Source organism: Pinus tabuliformis, chromosome 5_1, assembly GCF_031772625.1.
Source record: "Pinus tabuliformis cultivar Carrire ecotype Pingquan chromosome 5_1, CPIR1, whole genome shotgun sequence".
Lineage (NCBI taxonomy): Eukaryota > Viridiplantae > Streptophyta > Pinopsida > Pinales > Pinaceae > Pinus > Pinus tabuliformis.
This window is the reverse complement of record NC_142305.1, coordinates 953,043,791-953,064,091: the sequence shown is the minus strand read 5'-3', so window position 1 is coordinate 953,064,091 and position 20,301 is coordinate 953,043,791. Positions and strand designations below refer to the sequence as shown.

Below are 20,301 nucleotides of genomic sequence, written 5' to 3'. Positions count from 1 at the left end.
ATCTGCAGATAGAACATAAACATAAATCGCAGAAGACAAGCCAAATCAAGAGGACACAAGATGTGGCGCTAGCTAGGGACAAACCCCAATGTGGGGAAACCCTTGATCAATTCTTCTTATATGTTCTTCAATAGTTCAGTAGAGAGAGAGAGAGATACTGCATTTACAGCAGAAGTCAACACTTTGACTTATCTAGATAAGAGTATAAATCATCTCTAAGAAGATGATACTTGAGATGAGTTGAAGACATGCTGCTTCAACTGATTCTCCAAGGTGACTCCTTCACCTATCATCATGCTGCATCTCACCGTGCTGCACCATGCTGCACCCATCATCACAATGCTGGACCTCATGACTGCTGCACCTAATGCTGCACTGCTGTCCCATGTGCCATTGTTGAACCATGTTGTCATACAACATGTCTTATGTGCTTGCAATACCATGCTTGCCGCTGTTATCCATACTGTCCATGCTAGCTGCTGTACCATGTGCCTTCTGCCATGTCATAGCTGCTGTCCCACTTAGCCTTGCCATACCTAGCAGCTGTCCCATATGTCTAAGCATACCTTGCTGCTGTCCATGTGTCTTAGCAGCATTATGCTTTCTGTTCCATGCATCTTAACATACCTTGCTGCTGTCCCATACATCTTAGCAGCACTATGCTTGCTGTCCCATGCATCTTAACATGCCTTGCTGCTGTCTCATACATCTTAACATACCTTGCTGCTGTCCCATACATGTTAGCAGCACTATGCTTGCTGTCCCATGCATCTTAACATACCTTGTTGCTGTCCCATACATCTGCTATCCATGCTTGCTGCTATCCAATGAGTTTGCAGCACCATGTACCTTTGCTGCCATGTCACAACTGCTGTCTTGCCTTAGCATTCTTTTGCTGTCCCATTTATTATACAGCTGTCCCTTGCAGCTCCATGCTTGCCATGCTTACCATCTGTTGTTTCACCATGCTGCACTACTGTACTGCATCACAGGTTAGGGCATCACCCTACAACCCTTATTCTCCATACAATTCAGCAAGACAACCTTCTAAAGACTACGGTTCTCCAAGGGAATAACCCTCCACACCTATGCTATTCCTTTTGGCTTGTTTAACTGCGGTTAGGGCCACGCTGTCCCTACAACTCCTTCACATTGTTTAGGGAAGCCCTTTGCTGTTCCTTTGACCCTTTATACGGCAGCTAAGACTCTGCTGTCCACACAGCCCTTCACGCTGTCTAGCGCAGCCTACACGCTGTCCCTTTTGACCCTTCATGCTGCGGCTAAGACTCTCTTGTTTGATTGCGATTGGGGCTGAATTAGACCAGCGTTTAGGGCTGGATTAGACCATCATTTAGGGCTGGATTAGACAATCGTTTAGGGCTGGATTAAACCATCATTTAGGGCTGCCTTTAGGTCTGCATTAAGGCAGCCTTTAGTCTGCGTCTAGGGCTGCCTTCCATCTGCGTCTAGGGCAACCTCTTTTCCTCCAACGTCTAGGGCTTCCACTCCTAGATTTCTCTTCCACTAAAACCCAAGACAAGTGGAGAGAAATCAAGATAGAAGTGTGTGTGTAAAATGACTCTCAAGTCATCTCCTTTTATACTAAAACGTTGAGCACATGTGGGGTTTATTTGGTTGCTGGCTGACCTTGACAAATTGTCTTATAACACAAATAAATTCATAACTCCATGAATACTTATCGGATTCGGATGATCTTTAAATCAATCCTACACCTCTCGATGAGAGGGATCCAAGAAAAATATCAGCTGCCATAAATAAGATGACACACATGGAGTTTGGTCCTAGTTCCCAATTTTAACAAAGTGACAAAGACTGTTGTGATCAGTGTTCACTCGAAACCTGTTGCCTACCAAGTACTGTCGAAATTTGGCCAATGCATGCATGATGGCTAACATCTCTGTCATATATGGAATATGACTGCTCATGTGATAGGAGCTTTCAACTCTCGAAAGCAATGGGATGCCCATCCTGTGATAGAACTGCTCCAATTCCCTCCTTGGATGCATCACACTCCACGACGAAGGGTTGGGAAAAATCTGGAAGTGCTAAGACCAGACAACTGCTCATCACCTCCTTGAGGCGTTCAAAGGCTACCTATGCTCCATCAGTTTGTGCGAAAGCCCCTCTCTTGGTCAAATCTATCAAGGGCGCTGCCAGCTATGAAAACCCCTCGAAAAACTTCCTGTAGTAGGTGCAGATACCCAAGAAACCCCTCAACGCTGTCACATCTCGAGGCACTGGCCAGCCACAGATAGGCCATATCTTCTCCTCATGGACCTTCACCCCATCAACACCGATGATATGCCCTAAATAGAGCATCTCTGTCAGGCCAAACTTGCACTTGGATAGTTTGGAATAAAACTGTTGCTCTTCTAGAATACGTAGCACCTCCTCCAAGTGTTGGAGATGCTCCTTCCACGTCTGGCTGTAAATCAAAATGTCATCGAAGAAAACCAGCACAAACCTCCTCAGCAGTCTCCGGAAGACATGGTTCATGCACTACTGGAAGGTAGCCGGAGCGTTAGTAAGCCCAAATGGCATGAGCAGGAACTTGAAGTGCCCATAATGGCACCGGAACGCTGTCTTAGGGATGTCTTGATCCCTCACCCTGATCTGGTGGTACCTCGAACGTAGATCAATCTTAGAGAAGTAATTGGCTCCTCTAAGTTCATCCATCAACTCATCTATGCGGGGGATGGGGTACTTGTTCTTCAGTGTCCTCTAATTGACGGCCTAGTAGTCAATGCACATGCGTAAGGTCCCATCCTTCTTCTTCACTAGTACTACTGAAGAAGCGAAGGGACTGGAAGTTGGCCTGATATGACCCAATGCCAATAGCTCTTGAATGGCCGTCTCAATCTCATCCTCATAGGCCCTAGGATTCCTATAAGGGGTAGTGATCACCGCTTGCACACCTGGCTCCAACTCAATAGTGTGCTCGAATCCCATCTGGCGGCTGCCCTGGTGGAATATCCCCAAACACCACTGCGTATATGTCTAGCAAGGTCTGTTTGTTTAGTGGTGGTGGCTGGGCCTATCCGCCAACCTTCGAAATCCTTAGCTCTACGGCCCATGCGATGTCCCCATGTCGCAGATTTGCCTCCATCTTGTGGGCTGAGAATGTCTGGGGTGGATAGGAGTGCATGCCTCTGAGAACTATTGACTTGCCATCTGGCCCGGTAAACTCCATCTCTAGTTTCTTCCAGTCAGTAGTGACTCGCCCAAGGGAGTACAACCACTGGACACCCATCACCATGTTGGTGTCTGGCACATCGACCACAAAGAAGTGGTCCGTCATCGAGTAGTTTCCCATAACTACTGTCAAAGCAAGCACATACTGAGTGCACTGCATGGTACGGTCACCTGGTACTAGGACTGAAAAGCCCTCAAACTCAGTAGTGGTGAGGCCCCTCCTTTGAACCAACTGGGCATCTATGAAGTTGTGGGTAGCCCCACTATCAACTAGGACTGACACCCACTATCCCTATATGGTGCCTCTGATCCTCAATGTCAAGAATTTGGGGACCCCGCATAAAGAAGCGAGGACTCCCCCGGATGGGGCAAAGGATGCCCCTCCCTATGGAGGTGGTGGTGGTGGCCCCTTATTTGTTGGACTCTCCCCATCTCCCACACCACACTCGTGCTCCAACCCGTCCTCCTGATCACTGTCTGAAAAGACCTCAATATAGTGTGGTTTGCTAGCAGTGCACCAATGGCCTGGTGCCCAGGGCTCCCTGTAAGTGAAGCACAACTTCCTCCTCTTGAGGTCCTTCTGTGTCTCATCATCCCGCTACCCCCGCCCTTGGGTGGTTCTCTGAGGTGGAGGTCTAGTGTCATGACCCTTTTGTGGAAAAGGAGTCCGTGCAGGGAAAGGCGCTCTAGTCTTGGGGATGGCCCCTTGTAGATCTCTAGTGCACAAAACTGCATCCTGTAGCATGGAGGGTCTGCGTGACTTCACCAGTGCATGTAGGGGCTCAAGTAAACCCTCAATGAAAGTGTATACCTTCCGAGCCTCTGATAGATCCGGAACCATCACTGACACTCGCAGAAACTCTGAAATATACTACTATGGCTTGCCTGTCTGGCGCAGTTGGCTCAGCACCCTGAAATGGGCCTCCGGATCTCTCTGGTCAAAACGTTCCACCACCCTCCTGGTGAAATCCTCATAAGAGTCACATTGGCATGCCCCAGGGTGGCCAAGCCATGAAATCACCAGTCATGGGCTTCCCCCTCCATGTGTAGCGTGGCCATCTTGATGGCTTCCTATTCTGTCATCTGGTTGAGCTGGAAGTAGGTTTCCATCTTCTCAACCCAATCCCTAGCAGTGCTCTTGGTAGTGCCATCAAATGTAGGGAAGTACATCCTCCTTATGGTCCTCTGCAGCTCATAGCTCTGTGTACCCTGTCTTCCATAGCCCTTGCTCTTCTCATTCTTCTTGAGCTTGCAGAAATCTCTGAAAGAGAGTGCTTCCCTGAAGTCTGCATCCATAGATTGCCACTCTCTGAAATGATTTCCCATCTGTGTTGGGTCTTCCCCCCTTGCTGGTTCTATCTGTGCCATAGGTACGAAAGAGGGTAGTATGGCTCGAGTTGGCCCACTAGTTGATGAGTGTTGTGGTGCTAGTGAGGGGTGATCGAATGGATGGGAGGCTCCAGAAGTTTCCTCAAATAGAAACCCTCGAGGAGTGGTTCTCTCTCTGTTTTGCATCTTTATCTCCTCCATCATCTCTTTTTGGTCCTTGGCTAAGTCACTCAAAGCCTTTAGGAGGCTGTCGAAATCCATCTCTTCCTTGCTCTCGGGGTCCATCATGTCCTCCTCTTCTACCACTGCTTTCCCCCTATCCTTTGTGTTTGGAGTAATTTATTGATCAGTGGTTGTCATTGATGTCAACCCAAGTAGCACTAGGGGCTACCTCGATCTTGCATGGGCATTTTGACTTGACAACTTACTCTATTCTAAGTCAAGGATCTTCTAGATGGATTCTACTCGTCGAGATATTTCCGTTGATATATGGCACGCCAAGTAATTCTTCACGGTTTGAGAGATATTCATGTTTGAAGTTAGTAACCCTAGTTAGTGGGCTAAAACCCTTTGGAGTTGTGGCATGGCACTCATAATTGGTTGTGGTCATTGAATAGTCAATTATTAATAAAATTGTTTTTGCTCCTAAAATCCCTCCAACGTTCACTTGTTGAGGACCCTCTCAACTCAAGACATTCATATAAATAATGACCCTCATATCCTCCTCTAGTAGGGGATTTTGTGGCTTCAAATAGGTCATCGTGGCATTTTTGCTATACCTTTTTTTTTTGTTTTTGTTTGCGAAGCTTCAGAAGCTGAAATTAAAACCCATTTGAGCTGAAATCTTGATGAACCTTGTAACCGAATTTTAGATCTTGGTTCGCTATATTTTCGGAGATATGATATGGGGAAGTTAGGGTTTTTGCAGGGTTCCGAATTCCATGTCAAACAGGTGATGTTGGGAAAATCGTCATAACATTCTCTCTGAGCATTGGATTCAAGTTTCGTAAATAGTCACAGAAAGAGGACCGACTGTAGTTTGTTGAATAGCGTTTTCAGGGCCGAAGGTCGTAATAGTGACACGTGGCACTTTGTACAAGTTTGCTCTACTGAACCAGTCTATAATTAGGTTATCGTGGGAGATTTGGCGTAACTCTTTCTTGAAGAATCCAATCTTGATCAGACCTGTGGGGTTGGAAAGAGGACTCAGAGGGCTACCACAGGACGAAATTTTAGACCCTGGAGATCCGGAATTACATAGATACAACAGATTCAATATCGAGCTCCTAGAAGGCAAGAAAAAGCATGCATTCAAGGATCACTGCAGTAAAGACCACACATCAACAGTCAAGGGTAAGTCTCCTGCAACAAGGTATGTGGTATGTATGATTAGTGTTTACATTTGAATTTTGAGTATCATCTCTAACATATGTTTTTGTAGGACAACGTAAGTATCCACAGGGTCTTGATTATATCTCTATGTCTCTATATGTCATAGTTAGTTTCGATGCCACATTTCAGATGTCCTATTCTTGATACTACACATTTGATGTTACACCAAGTCTGCTAAGTCTATATGATGTTGTAAGTTCATGTTACTTGTCTTGTCCTAGTTGATAGAATGGTCTTTGTTGTTGTACTTAGAACTTGGTTCATCACAAGTCTAGGGTCTGTCATCAATTTCTATTGTATATATATCTTTAGGTCAGTTTTGGATATAGTCTTGCATAGAGTCCAAGCCTATATCAAGAGTGGGAGTCTTTGTCTACTGCTGCAACAAGTCAACAACAAAAGTGACAAGCAAACTTCAGGTATGCATTGTAATTTTAATTTGTATTTATTCATATTATGCACTTATATGCATTTTGTAGGCAGAGGTAAGTTGAAGGGTATTTTGTTTTGTTTTGGGATTGGTTTTGCCAGGCAAATTTTGCATGCAGGGAGAAAAAGATTCAAGTACAACTTCAAGCAAGAATTCAAGAGCAGAAGTATCAAATTGAAAGAAGTATTGTAGTGGGACATCCTTTGAAGACATGACGACCATCTGTATATTGTGAAGAAGTGTCAAGGCCAAGAGTCATCATTGTAAAGTTGTAAAAGAGTCCTTTGTAAAAGTGTCATCATTGGAAGAGTCATTGTAAAAGAGTCAATCTGCCTATAGTTGAAACGACATTATTAGGAGGTATAGGAGTCTCTGTTGGGATGATGTCATGGTTGGGTTGCGGGTCATACTGTGATTGGGTGTTCGGTCAAAATCATTGTAAATCATATTGTATCATGGATCATTGTCCTTGGTACGAGAACCCACACTCTTGTCTCATTTCAGTCATTATAGGGTGGTAGGGAGGTGCTAGCTGGTGCATGAAGTCACCTACAGGTTGGAGCCTGTGAACACTTTAGGGTGCTAGGTTGGTCTAGGATGTTGGGGCATCCATTTAGTTGACTACTGAAGAAACTAGGGTGGTGGAGCGTCCTTCCAGTGGGAGCTGGAGAAGAATGCTTTTCTAGAATTCTAGGAAGTTGTTGCTTTCATTTCAGTTGGGGTTGAAGATTAAAGAATTTATTAGACAAGCGTTCGGTGGTTTTTGACCCGGAGGGGGTTTTCCATCGAAAATTCTTGTGTCTACTGTGTTCTTTTATTTACTATTATTATTGCATAAACATTAATAATAATTGAAGATTAACTAATGCTCTGAAAAGATTTAAAAGTGCTAATTGCTAAGGAATCTTGGTTCACCCTCACTCTCAATATTTCCAACAATTGGTATCAGAGCTTGGTTCCTTCAGTAACAGCTTAACCGTTGGAAGTCAGTTTTCAGAGCATAGAGATGGGAAAGTCAAAGAAGCAGGTTACAAGGATTTCAAAGGAAGGTACATGTACAACAAAATATGAATAAAGTAAATATTGTGTACCAACCCCTGATTTTGATGCAGATAATTACTGGATATGGGAATTCAGGATGGAAGTACATTTGCAGGCACATGGAGTATGGGAATCAATTGTTTTAGGAGACATATCTACCGACGAAGCTAAAAGGTACAATTCAAAGGCCATGAATGTAATTTTGAATGTTTTGCCAAATTCTGTGAAAACAAAAGTTGGTCAATGTTCAACAACTAAAGCTCTTTGGGAAAAGCTTCATAATCTCTATTCAACAAAGCAATTTAGGTCAAGATGTTATTGAAAATTTGGATCCTTCTGATTATGATGAAGAAATGGGAGAAATGAGTAAAACAAAGTTTCTTTCAATATCAAGTGATCAAGGTGATAAAGGAACTCAAAAGTCAAAAGGAAAAGACAAGACTTTTGGAAACAGAATTGAAGACAACAAAAGAACTCATCAAAGAAAATGAAGAGTCTGAGAAGATGATTAATAGTGTTGACCACTACGTGTAAATGCCCCACAGCAGTACACCCCCTTTTTTCGCAAAAGGGATATTGCTTGATCGATGTGTTCGTGTCGTCCAACTATCATCATCAACCTGAGGATCATGTTATAATGTAAACCCATTATGCATGTATATGATGTAAATAATCTTAGCAGATCTGTGTCATGTATGTAATTGCCTAGGTAAACCTATGTTTCTGGTGACGATATACATGCCGGGAGGTTTTTTGTCTCACCGATCCATTCTCGGATGGTTGGCAGAGTTTTCCTTCAGTGTTACCCCAAAGCCGGAATGGATTGTCACTCAAATCTTAAGCGAGTCCTAGTGTTATAGATCGAGTCTATGTAAAAGTGATTTGGGATAATCCTAACTATTTGGTTAGGTTATTTTATTACAAATTGCTTGGTCTGTTGGATTATATTTGTGTCGCAGAAATGGGTAGTTTGTGAGGTTCTATTACAGATGGATTTTCCCCCTTGAGATGTAAAAAATACGAAAATCATGATGTAAAATGTCTTAAGGGTTGGAAAAATAATTTATCCCCTCATAGGTTAATTAATTGAATTTTCTGGCCAAAAAATTAATTAAAATCCTAAGCTAGAAATTTAATTAATTCTAGGTCCCAGGTAAATTTAAATTCTCCGAAGGCAAAATTCGTTGGTCCTAAAAAATTAAATTTTAAGAGGTCCAAGGACTAAAGTAAATTAATTATTTTGATAAATTTTAAGCCTTTGATCCCTGGGGTTAAGTCAAAGTCAAAATTTTGAGGAAATTATTTTTGAATTAATTAAAACACATTTAATTGAAAAATTCGAATTTCCTCAAGAATTTAAAATTTCGACGGATGAGATTAAAAGAAATTTTGATCCTCATCAACGGTCGAGATTGCTTTGACGAGGATCACTCGAACTAGCTGTTGGAGGATTTATCTTTAAATAGGAGGTCATTTGTCAGCCAATTGATCCAACCTTTGAGTTGTGTGCTAAGCGAAAAGCTCTCGTGTAATTTTTATTCGAATAATAAAGAAAGACTTTGGGGTTAATTTTCACTGGTGTTACTCTTCATGGAAATACTATAAGATGTATTGTTTTCATGCGTAATTTCTTTTTGCCATTGATAATAGCTTCTGAAGAGTGATTTGAGTACAGGTATCTTGCTTAGTGGCTGGGGTTTAAGTGATAATTTAAATTTGAATGTAATAGCAGGTATCTCTATTTATCTGAATTTTATTATCATTTTCTCACTCTATTTTGATGGCTGAATTGAGTTTTGCAGGAAAGTCTTGATTTTTAGATCATCGGGCATTCGGGGAAGTTTTCAGTTGGACCAGCCATCTCCCAATCCGTGTTTTCTAAAGAGCCCAACATAATTTGATCCCAGACTTATCATAAGATTTTTTTATGGGTGATGCATGAAGGGTTTTGAGCTCAGCACCTCCTTTAAACTATAAAAGATTCTTTTTAATTTTATTTCATTTTTTTTTGTTGTCTATGTGCGAAATTGATGAATCTGGCTGTTGAGAGCCTTAGATTGTCAGATCTGGGAGTGGAGTTGGACTCGCACTCAAATCTAATAGATTTGTCATTCATGTGCATAGATCTGTAATTATTTTTTGGTTTTCTGACTTGGGTTTTAGTTTTATCATTGTATATATCTTTTGGGTGTTTTTTTTGTTGCCTTGCAGTTATAGATCTGAGGAGGAAATCTGTGTAGAGTTCAGATCTAGGCCCTGGAGGGTAAGATCTGGATCTCTGAGGTTTTTATTTGTACAATTTTGCAGGGGTTTTATTAATAAATCTGAAGCAAGTGGATTCAATATTTTTTAAATCTGGAGAATTTTCTATAAGTTTTTCACTAGTAAATCTATCTTCGGTTCTTTGTCTACCTGTCTGTTGCTTGGGTTTTCAGTTTCTCTGCTGCAGGAAAAAATTGATTTTTTTTTGGCCCACAACCTCTCGCTGCTGCTTGCATTCTCCACAAATCTGCGGATTCCAAGCTGCGTCTTCCTCCATCGAGCTCCCTGTTTTCATGCAGCCCTCCATACCCCTGCGAAAATCCCTTTCCCGCTTCCTGCCTCGGTTGTGTGCTGCTTCAAAACCGTCAAGCAAAACCTCGGCCCTATCTTCCTAACCCTCAGCTGTACCCTCAAATCCTTGTCTGTGTTCCTCTCTGCCATAGTCTCATTCTTCTCCTCAACTCCCTGCCAGATCCGCATTCCTCAAACCTCACTGCCATCGCTGCCATTTCCTCCAAGCGTTCCTCGATCTGCGGTTTTTCTTCCATTTGTCGTCATTGCCCAACGCTCAAAATTTGGCCCTCTCTGTCCTCTGCTTCCGCACGGCTCCTTCCCTTCTTCTTCTCGCAGCCTTCCTCATCGCTCATTTCCCTTTGTTGCACCTGCATAGCAAACGAAACCCTTCTTTTCTTTCTGTTGTCATATCTCTGCGTCTCCTTCAAACCTTGTCAACAACCCTCGTCTCTTCCGCCATCATTCAATCCGCATGCCCCTCCTTTTCCCTAGCCCGACTCCTTTCCACTGCAACTCATAGCTCCCACGCTGTCTGTCAACTCCTTGCCGTTTGCGTGTGGCCTCAAACTGCCAGCTCGCAGCCTCCATCCATCGCTAACCTGCTTCTACCTCTCCACATCGCTGCTAACCCTTCTTCCGTCTTCTCCCGTTGACCAGTGCGGATATACCTCTGTATTCCCTCTTCGCCGCCTGACCTGCATTCACAAGAACATTCAATTTTTCTTATTTTTATGTGTACGTTAGTTCTTTCTTTTATTTCATTTGTATATTTGGTTAGGGTTTATTTTATTTAGCTTCTCTTTTTTATTTTATTTTTTTGTTTCAATTTAAATTTAAATTTAAATTTTTGTTTGATTAAATTTTTTATTTCATAAAAAAATAAAAATCTAAAACATTTAAAAAACAAACAAGAAAAAAGTTTTCCTTTTTCTTTGTGAATTTATTTATATATTTTTGATTTTTTATTTTTTACAAAATTAAAAATCATAAAAATTTCTAAAAATTAAAAAATTTAAAAAAAAATCATAAAAAATTCTAAAATTTAAAAAAAAAAAATCTAAAAATTAAAAAATGAAAAAAATTAAAGGGATTAGTGCATTCACATTTAATATTTTAATGTGGCCTACGACCAATTAAAATTATAATTTATCAACTCTTTTGATTTATTTTACTTCTTTAGTTTGTCTAAGGAATAATTAAGATTTTAATTTAAAGTTCCTTAGTGTTATTTGGCGATTAAATTAATTTTTCATGATTTTTCTATGGTCAAGGTGCGATAAATGTTTAAAATCATATTGGCTATAGGAGAAAGCTAAATGTTCTAGATCTGTATTCCTAACGAAAATCATTTTAAATCTGGAATCTCTTGCATGTTGAAGTTCTAGGCATTTTACAATTAATTGTTCATGATCGTCACTTTGCCACATCTACAAGTTTTCTCTGGATGACTTGTTATTATTTAGTCTATGGTTAATTCAAATTAAAGGCACTGGTCTGTAGTCATTTTTATCTTGTGATTGTGTCTATCTATCTCAATTGACTGAGACTTATTCTAAATTCATCAAGTTGTCCATCATTAAAATCTCATAGAGCTCGTGTTCCACAGGCTACCCTCATCCATTCACCTTAGGGACCACCCTCCTTGACTTGCCTGGGAGAGAGTCTAAACGGAGTAAGGATTAGAGTGACAACCCTTTGAGCATTGTCGCGGTGCCTAGACACTTTGTGTGACAACAAGTAGTCTTAGAACTCAATTGGAAGAAATCAAGAATACAACTACACAAGACCTCAAGAGAGAAGTCCAAAGAAGCAACAAGAACTCGACACAGCGTTTGCAGAGATTAGCAGGATCACACAACAGATGCAGGAAACATAAATTGAAAGGAAGGAATTTGATCAAAGATACATATCTGCTGTTGACCAAAATCAAAAGGAATTAGAAACATCTTCAGTAGAAATAAGCAGGCTCAAGATTGAAAATGAGAAGCAGAAGGAACAGATACAGGTCCTCAACAGAAAAATAGAGAAGACCACTCTTCTCAAGCTACAGGTTGAGGAGGCAAAAAAAAAAGGAAGATCTTGAAAAGATGGTTTCAAGAAGATCTTGCTCAAAAGCAAAAAGAACTTGATGCAACCCGCGATGAGATCAACAAACTCAAGGGATCGCAAAAAAAACACTTATAAGATAAGACAGGTGAAGAAGCAAAAATGAAGGCAGTTAAAGATGGTAAAACTCCAGTTGATGAAGGTACAAGCTCCACATCTTCGCAGGATGATTCTAAGAAGGAAGTTGATCAAAGTGAAAAGCCAAAGAAGAATGTTGCAACTCCAAAGAACAAGACCAAAGCAACCAAGAACAAAGGACCACAACAAACTACAACACCGTCTCCAAAGGAGAATGAAAACTCTTCCGAGTATGTTTGTTTATTTAATGGTTATTGCTTTTTATGTGCTAACTATGGACATATGGCTAGGGATTGTGAAGTTTTTGACAGGTACAATCATTATCTGCAAAACCCTAGAAGCAAGTTTGCAGGATCACGAGACAGGTTCCACGATGATTTTGTTAGAAGAGAATACGTGCTAGATGGGCCAAACATTGAATGTTTCAAATGCCATAACTATGGCCATAGCGCTCGCGGTTGCAGATATCAGATGGAATCACCTATGGACAACATTGAATGCTTCAAGTGTCATAACTATGGGCACATGGCTCGAGATTGCAGGAATAAGAAGGTCTGGAAAAGGAAACAGGTACAGGAAGACAAAGCAGATAACAAGGTTTCAGCAATTATGCTTTCAGGATTTGTAAAAGCAAAAGGTCATGAGGAATTAATAGTTGCTTCAGATAATGACTCAAGTCAAGATGGCCCGTTAGGTGACACTATTTTTAACAATCTGCCTTGTTGACTCCTTAATGTTTGTAGAGGAGTCTATGCAGTGTTGATTTGGGGTACCATCGGATGTGCTCTAGAAATTTGGTGGAGAGGTTGGGGCACATGAGATCTCCAATACTTAGAAAGGGTTTGGGCAAATTCTAAACAGATAAGGAGATATTAAAATAATTAATATTTTTAATGGAGTCCCTAAGTCTAAACTTAGGGAAAATAAAATATTAATGTGTATTAATATGAATTTGTGTTAGAATGGTCCAAAAGACATGGATCAAGCCAGATCTAATCTTAGCCATTGATTAGGGACTTAATATCGGCCATTAATATGTCAACAGGAAAAGTATAAGAGGAGGCTTGAGGGTCACTTGGAGAATACACCAGAGTGATCAGTCATTCTATTCTCTAGAGCGGGGTTTGCTAAGAGAGATAGAATCAGTGATCGGGAGAGCAGCTGAGGGGCATTGAGTACAGAGAGACAGAGAGGCAGAGATAGTGCCGGGATAGCAGCAAAGCAGCCAGGGAGAGAGACGCAGGAGCAGCCAGTGCTCATGTAGGGCCACGCAGAGGCAGCTAAGTGTTGCACAGAGCACTAGAGGGGCCAATGAGGCTCAGAGAGTTGACGCAGGGTCTCCTGGGGCTGACGCAGGCCAAGATAGGCTGACATAAGGCCATCGCTGGGCTAGGAGAAGCTGACGCAGTCCAAATTGGGCAGACGCTGGGGTTTCTGGGGCAGATTGTTGCTGAGTAGCTGCCAGAAGGATTATCCGGGGTTTCAACTAGTAGATTTGTCAGAAACCGAGAGGTATTATTGCTAAGGAAATTCTCTGTTGGGTAGGCCAGTTTCGCCACCCAGATTGTTCTCTGATATTGCTTAATAAGAAAACCCTCATATCGCTGCACCGGTTTTCCCACATTGGGTTTTTCCAGGGACATTAGTCCAAAAATAATGGTGTCATATGGTGTGTTTGTTCTTGTTTCTTTTAGTTGCTGATTTGTAATATGTTGAGCATGCACTGGTGTTTATTTTCAGTATTTACCTTGTAAATAACTTGTTAAGGAAAAATAACAAGTAGGTAGGAATAAATCAGATAAAGTGCATGAAGAGTTTCTAACTAATTAAACTTAGAAACTTCAACATGGTATCGGAGCATGATTGCAAATCACAGGAGGACTAAAAGACATCAGCCGAGCGGAGCAATAGCAGCAAAAAACAACTGTCCCGAGGTGACAAACGCTGTTTCTAGTAACGCAGAAGCCAAGGAGTGTGACGCAGAGCTAGCCTGGGCCACATAGAGGAAACCGGGAACTGCGCAGAGCCCCAGAAAAGCCAGCATTGCTGACGCAGAGGGCCAGAGGGCTGATGCAAATCCATCTGGGGTGACGCAGAGCTAGCGTGAGGCAGAGAGGGGTTGACGCAGTTCACAGAGCGGCAGTTGCTGGGGTCTAGAAGGCTGCAGGAATATTGCAATGGAGTTGGTGAGGTATTGTAGTCAGAACAGTACTTGACAAAGCAGGGCCAGAGGAGTTGTTATCGAGGGTTTCTAGCCGAGGAACCTGGATCAGCAGTGTAGTTGCACAAGACGATTAGAGTAGGGGGCATCTCGACGAGCGGCAGAAGGATTTCCAGGAGGGAAATCAAGACTCAGAGGGAGTCCAGAACAATACTTCCAGACGGGAAGTAGAGACTCAGAGGAGTTGAACAGAAAACTTCCAAGAAGGAAGTAGAGGAGCATCATGGCACTACACAGGGTAGGAGACCAGGATAGACTGGACGGAGCATCGAACTTCGCAGTCTGGAAGGCCAAAATCTTATCAGTGCTTGACAGGAATCGTGTCAAGAACTTCGCCTTGAAGGTAATAGCTGTCCCAGTCGACCCCAGTGATAATTACAGGTATGAGGAGGTAATGGCGAGAGCCAAGTGCATTATCCTTGACAGGGTCAAGGATCATGTGGTACCACATATAGCCGAGAAGGAAACGACATTTGAAATGTGGGAGGCTCTCAAGAAGCTGTATCAGCATACTTCTGTGCAGAGAAGAATGTTGCTCGAGAATCAGATGAGGTCGTATCAGATGAAGAAGGGACAATCGATTGACACCTTCCTCGGAGGACTGAATGAGATCCGAGACCAGTTGACTGCTATAGGAGCAACACCGGATCAGGAGCTGATGGTGAGGACAACCTTGAATGTTGTTTCAGAAGACTGGGAAGTATTTGTCCAGAGTATATTGGATAGAGGGACACTTCCACCTTGGGACGAGATGTGGGCAGCTCTTCGCGAGGAAGAGATCAGACGACAGTCGAAGATAAGTAGCAACAGTAAGGGGATCAAAGTCAAGTAGGAGGAGGAAGATGTGGCCCTAGCATTTGAGGGAAAGCAGGAGAAGCAGAAGAAGTAAGATGTCTCCAAGATCAAGTGCTTCCACTATGGGGAACTAGGTCATTATGCGACCCAGTGTCCAAGGAAGAAGAGTAAGGGAGAGTCTTCCGAGACTAAGGCAGCGCCAGCACGGGCAGAGAAGGAAGTTTTGACAGATGATGACTGTGCCATGAGTGCACATGCACCACTTGAGAAGAAGTGGGGGGACATCGAGCTATAGTCAGGCGGAATACAGGCGATGAGGGGCAGGATCCTTGAGGTACTCAACCTCTTGGATTAAACCTTGCTACGGGAGCCCCGAAGAGGAGTAGGACTGGCTGAGTGGGTAGAGACAGATGTGGATGGAGCGACAGAGAGAGCTATAGTGCAGGAGTTCCGAGACAGCGCGAGGCTCGCAGGCTGCAGTAGTGCGAGAGGCACAGGAGTGTTGCATCAGTGTAGGATGGCACAGAGAGGTGTGCAACGGTGCGAGATGCAGGGAGTTGTTGCAGCAGTGCAGAGGTCAGAGAGGGAGCACTTGTCAGCGGCAGAGGGAGCTTCAACATCAGTTGGTGTCTCTAGCCCAACAGGGAGGTCAGTTGGGAGATCAGTTACTTACTTCTCAGTAACTGAGTTGCAGTGCAGCAATGGGCAACACGATGCAGCATGATGAGAGGAGGTGCAGTGCGGATGCAGTGTTGGGGGAAAGGACCAGCAGTAGCACGAATGCAGAGGGAGTTGTCGTACAGATGCAACAGTGGCGGAACCATGGGCAGTAGTACAGGATGCAGCAGTGCAGAGGATGTTGGGCAGGAAGGCCTAGCATCAACACAGGTACCAATGCCGGATGATCAGAGTAGTACTCAGTGAGGAGTATTGCTAGAACACAATGCCGGATGATCAGAGTAGTACTCAGTGAGGAGTATTGCTAGAACACAGTCCTCGCTAAGAGGGAGTGTTGATTTGGGGTAGCATCGGATGTGCTCTAGCCACGAAAATTGGTGGAGAGGTTGGGGCACATGAGATCTCCAATACCCAGAAAGGGTTTGGGCAGATTCTAAACAGATCAGGAGATATTAAAATAATTAATATTTTTAATGGAGTCCCTAAGTCTAAACTTAGGGAAAATAAAATATTAATGTGTATTAATATGAATCTGTGTTAGAATGGTCCAAAAGACATGGATCAAGCCAAATCTAATTTTAGCCGTTGATTAGGTACTTAATCTCGGCTGTTGATATGTCAACAAGAAAAGTATAAGAGGAGGCTTGAGGGTCACTTAGAGAATACACCAGAGTGATCAGTGATTCTATTCTCTAGAGTAGGGTTTGGAAAAAACAATGCAAAGAAACTTCTCATCAATACATTGCTAGATAGTGGTATGATTCAGATATCCCATTTAATGTTGCTCGCTCACCTTATTACCAAGCTATGTGGGACTCTGTTATAGCTGCAGGAAAAGGCTTCAAAGGCCCTAGTCTGCATGACTTGAGGGGAGCTCTTTTGCAAAAAGAGATATCTTCCATTGATGAGTATTTGGTTGAGTTTAAAGATTCATGGCTCAAAACAGGTTGTTCCATGATCCATCATGTCAGATGGATGGACCGATGGAAAGAACCACACTATCATTAATTTCTTTGTTTCTTGCCCTCAAGGAACCATGTTTTTGAAATCAGTTGATGCATTTGATAAGGTGAAGGATGCAGCCCTTCTATTTGAGCTTTTGGATAACATTATTCAAGAAGTTGGGGAGCAGCATGTTGTGCAGGTCATCACCGATAATTCCTCAAACTATGTTCTTGCTGGAAAGATGCTTGAGACCAAATATAAGACCATATTTTGGACTCCATGTGCTGCACATTGCCTAGACCTCATGCTTGAGGATATAGGGAAAGCGGAATGGGTAAAAAACACTGTAGAGCATGCCAAGTGCATTACAAAATACATTTACAACCACTCATGGGTATTGAGCCTAATGAGGAAAAACACTGGGGGCAAAGAACTTGTTAGGCCTGCAATTACGAGATTTGCAACTCACTTCCTCACATTGCAATGTCTCAATGGTCAACATAAAAACTTGCAGAAAATGTTTTCCTCTGAAGAATGGTCTGAATCTCGATGGGCTCGTAGACCAGATGGAAAAGACACCAAAAAGAAAGTGTTAGACAGTTATTTTTGGAAAAGGTCTGTAGAGCTTGTGAAAATTACCGAGCCCCTTGTTAAGGTGCTAAGGATGGTAGATGGGGAAAAAATGGCCATGGGCTACATTTATGAGGCTATGGATTAGGCAAAGGAGCAGATACGGGCAACTTACAAGGATAGGTTAGCTAAATATGGTTGTATATTCGAGATCATTGATAACAGATGGAACAGTCAACTCCATCGTCCTATACATGCAGCTGGGTATTTTTTGAACCCAAAGTATCATTATAAAAATTAGCTAGGAGATCTGCATGATGGGGAGGTCAGTGCTAGATTGATTGATTGCCTGGAGCGCATGGTCCCTAGCCATGCAGACCAGTTGGAAATACATAGACAACTCACTGTTTTCACTATGGCAGGTGGTACTTTTGGCAAAAACTTGGCAAAGATGGCAAGAGATGTGGACCAACCAGGTAAGCAATTCCAATTTCCAATTTGTTTTTCTTTTCAAGTTAAAATTGTTTACGTTCTTTACAATTCAAATTGTAAACTAAGCTACTAATTAATGTCTTTTTCTTTGCAACACATTGGTGGGAGTCATTTGGTGGCCAATGTCCTCAATTGCAAAGGTTTGCAAATTAGAGTCCTCAGTCAAACTTGTAGTGCTTCAGGTTGTGAGCGCAATTAGTCTATTTTTGAGCGCATACACACGAAGAAGAGAAACCGTTTGGAACAAAAACAGTTAAATGATCTTGTTTTCGTGCAATACAACCTTCGACTGAGGAGGAACCAAATGATGAGCAAAACACCTGATCTAGATCCCATTGTGTTGGACGATATTGATACAACATCAGAATGGGTGGAGGAGATCGAAGAACCTGTGTTTGAGGCTGATTTTGATATCGACATGGCTTTAGCGGGGGATGAAGCAGATTATGTGGCGGCATCAAAACCAGGATCAGTAGTGGCATCAAGGAAAGACAAAGAACCAATGGAAGGCACTAGTCATGCAGGTCGACAAACTGGTGCTTCCATTAGGTCCACTTCTATTGTTATTGGTGGCATTGATACTGAGGTTGCAGATCAGGCTGGGGCATCCTCAGACTCTGAACCAGATGATGTCTATGTATCTCCTGATGATGTTCTTGTGGCTAGTAGTGGTGATGAACTTGATGATTGATCATGTGTACACTGTAGACTTGTAGTAGGCCAATGGCCTCATAGCTTGCAGCATTGTTTTTGGACTTTATCGGCCATTTAGAGCCTCATTGCTTATGTATTTTGCTATTTTGTCGATGATATGTATTGCACTCGGTGCCATTTTGATATATTCACCTTTACATGGTATATAAATGAGCAAACTTTGCATATTTTGCCTCTATTGGCTTGGAATCATGGTTTTAAATCTTAAAAATAGTTTTGTTTCATTAAAAATTAATTATTTAATGTATTTTTTAAAACTGGTTCGTTTAGACCAAACCAGTCCTGGTTACACTGGTTCCAGTCGGTAAACCAGTTCATTAGGTGGACCGGTCCGGTCATCGGTTCCGGTTTTAAAAACATTGCTTAAAAGTAGTTGTTACTTGATTTGTCATCTATTTTTTAGTCCTCTTAAAATGCAGATTATATTACAAGTTTGCAGGCAACTTCATAAAAATGGGTATGGTCCTTGAGGCAAATAGTATCTGACTTGAAAAAGATTCTTGTTCTCATTTCCAGTCATAAGATCAGGATAATTTTATTAGTGTCCAACAAATGACCCAAAAGTAGGTTAATGAGACTCAATGGTTCAAGGGAATAAATACATTGCATGGCTTGCAACGCTAATGTGTTAGTGTAATCTCATTTGCCTGTTTTTAGCTCTCAATTCTTTTCATCGGTTCAGAGAGATGTTTGAGAATTTAATTTCACTGATGCTTGAAAGTTGAAAATGTCATATCAGTCCACATGATCTAAGATATCACACTTAATAATTTTAGTCATAAAGAAGAAAGATGATTCGATTCAAAGGGTTTTGTTATGAAACCATTTTTTCTGTTTTGCAGGCCCAGAACAACAATTTTATACTATGAAGTTAATGTCAAACCAAGATTCAATTTTCCTGCAATATTTGTCGAAAGAATTATCAGGAAAGATCTTCCTCTCAATCTTCGAGCTGTAGCTGCTAGGGCTGAAGCGAAATCTGGAACAAGTCTGAAGATGCTTCCTTACCAAAAAAAATATCCTTTTTTATCACCTGAAACTGTCCCACCTACCTCAAACAAAAATAGTACTGATACTTTTCCAGCTACTAGGGTTCCTTCAGATTCACAAAAGGTGAAGGCCCTTTATTGTGAAATGGACCACCTAGCTAAATATGATGATGTTGAAGATAATCGGTCCACTGATACCCTAACAAAGTTGAGTACGATCAATATAAATGATCTATCTGATGCAAGTAATGGCTGGTGTGCAACTGCAAAGACCTGCAGACTAGACAGACCCTGTGTAGTAGATGAAGTTCATCTTAGAAGACTCGATGATTTGCTGGTAAATGATTTTAATTTTCTTTCATTTTAATATGAAACTGAGGAATATGCTATTGTGTTTGTATTCACTTGGAATGAGATTTTTTATTCATGTGCTTTACTAAGCTGATTATTTATGTATGAAGGAAAATGGAGGTGTTCATCGCAGTGTTATTGCCACTATAACTGTCAATGCACCCTCTCGAAACGTCTGGAATGTTTTGACAACATACGAGAGCTTACCTGAGTAAGTTTCTTTGAGTTTTAGAAAGTGCTGAATATGAATTCTGTTATGCTGATTTTTTTGAGGTTTGTGCAAGTGGCCAAACATACATATCTTCCTTTATGTTTCTCAAGAATTATTTATAGACTTTCTGACATTCTTCAAAATATCATCTCATTCTCTCACAATTTATTCGATTTGAGAATATGGGAAG

General features: G+C 41.9%; 1 protein-coding gene across 7 annotated transcripts in view; it reads left to right on the top strand.

The window, feature by feature from the left end:
- The window catches only part of LOC149167927 (uncharacterized), a 451,255-nt gene that overhangs the window by 51,444 nt on the left and 379,510 nt on the right, over positions 1–20,301 (top strand). For 6 of the 7 annotated variants that reach the window (XM_089433247.1, XM_089433245.1, XM_089433243.1 and 3 more), the window contains 2 exons: positions 19,403–19,886; positions 20,011–20,111. In XM_089433247.1, the coding sequence (XP_089289373.1) occupies positions 19,403–19,886; positions 20,011–20,111 (585 nt within the window). The remainder of the gene's footprint in view (positions 1–19,402; positions 19,887–20,010; positions 20,112–20,301) is intronic. The other variant, XM_089433244.1, reaches the window with a different exon arrangement.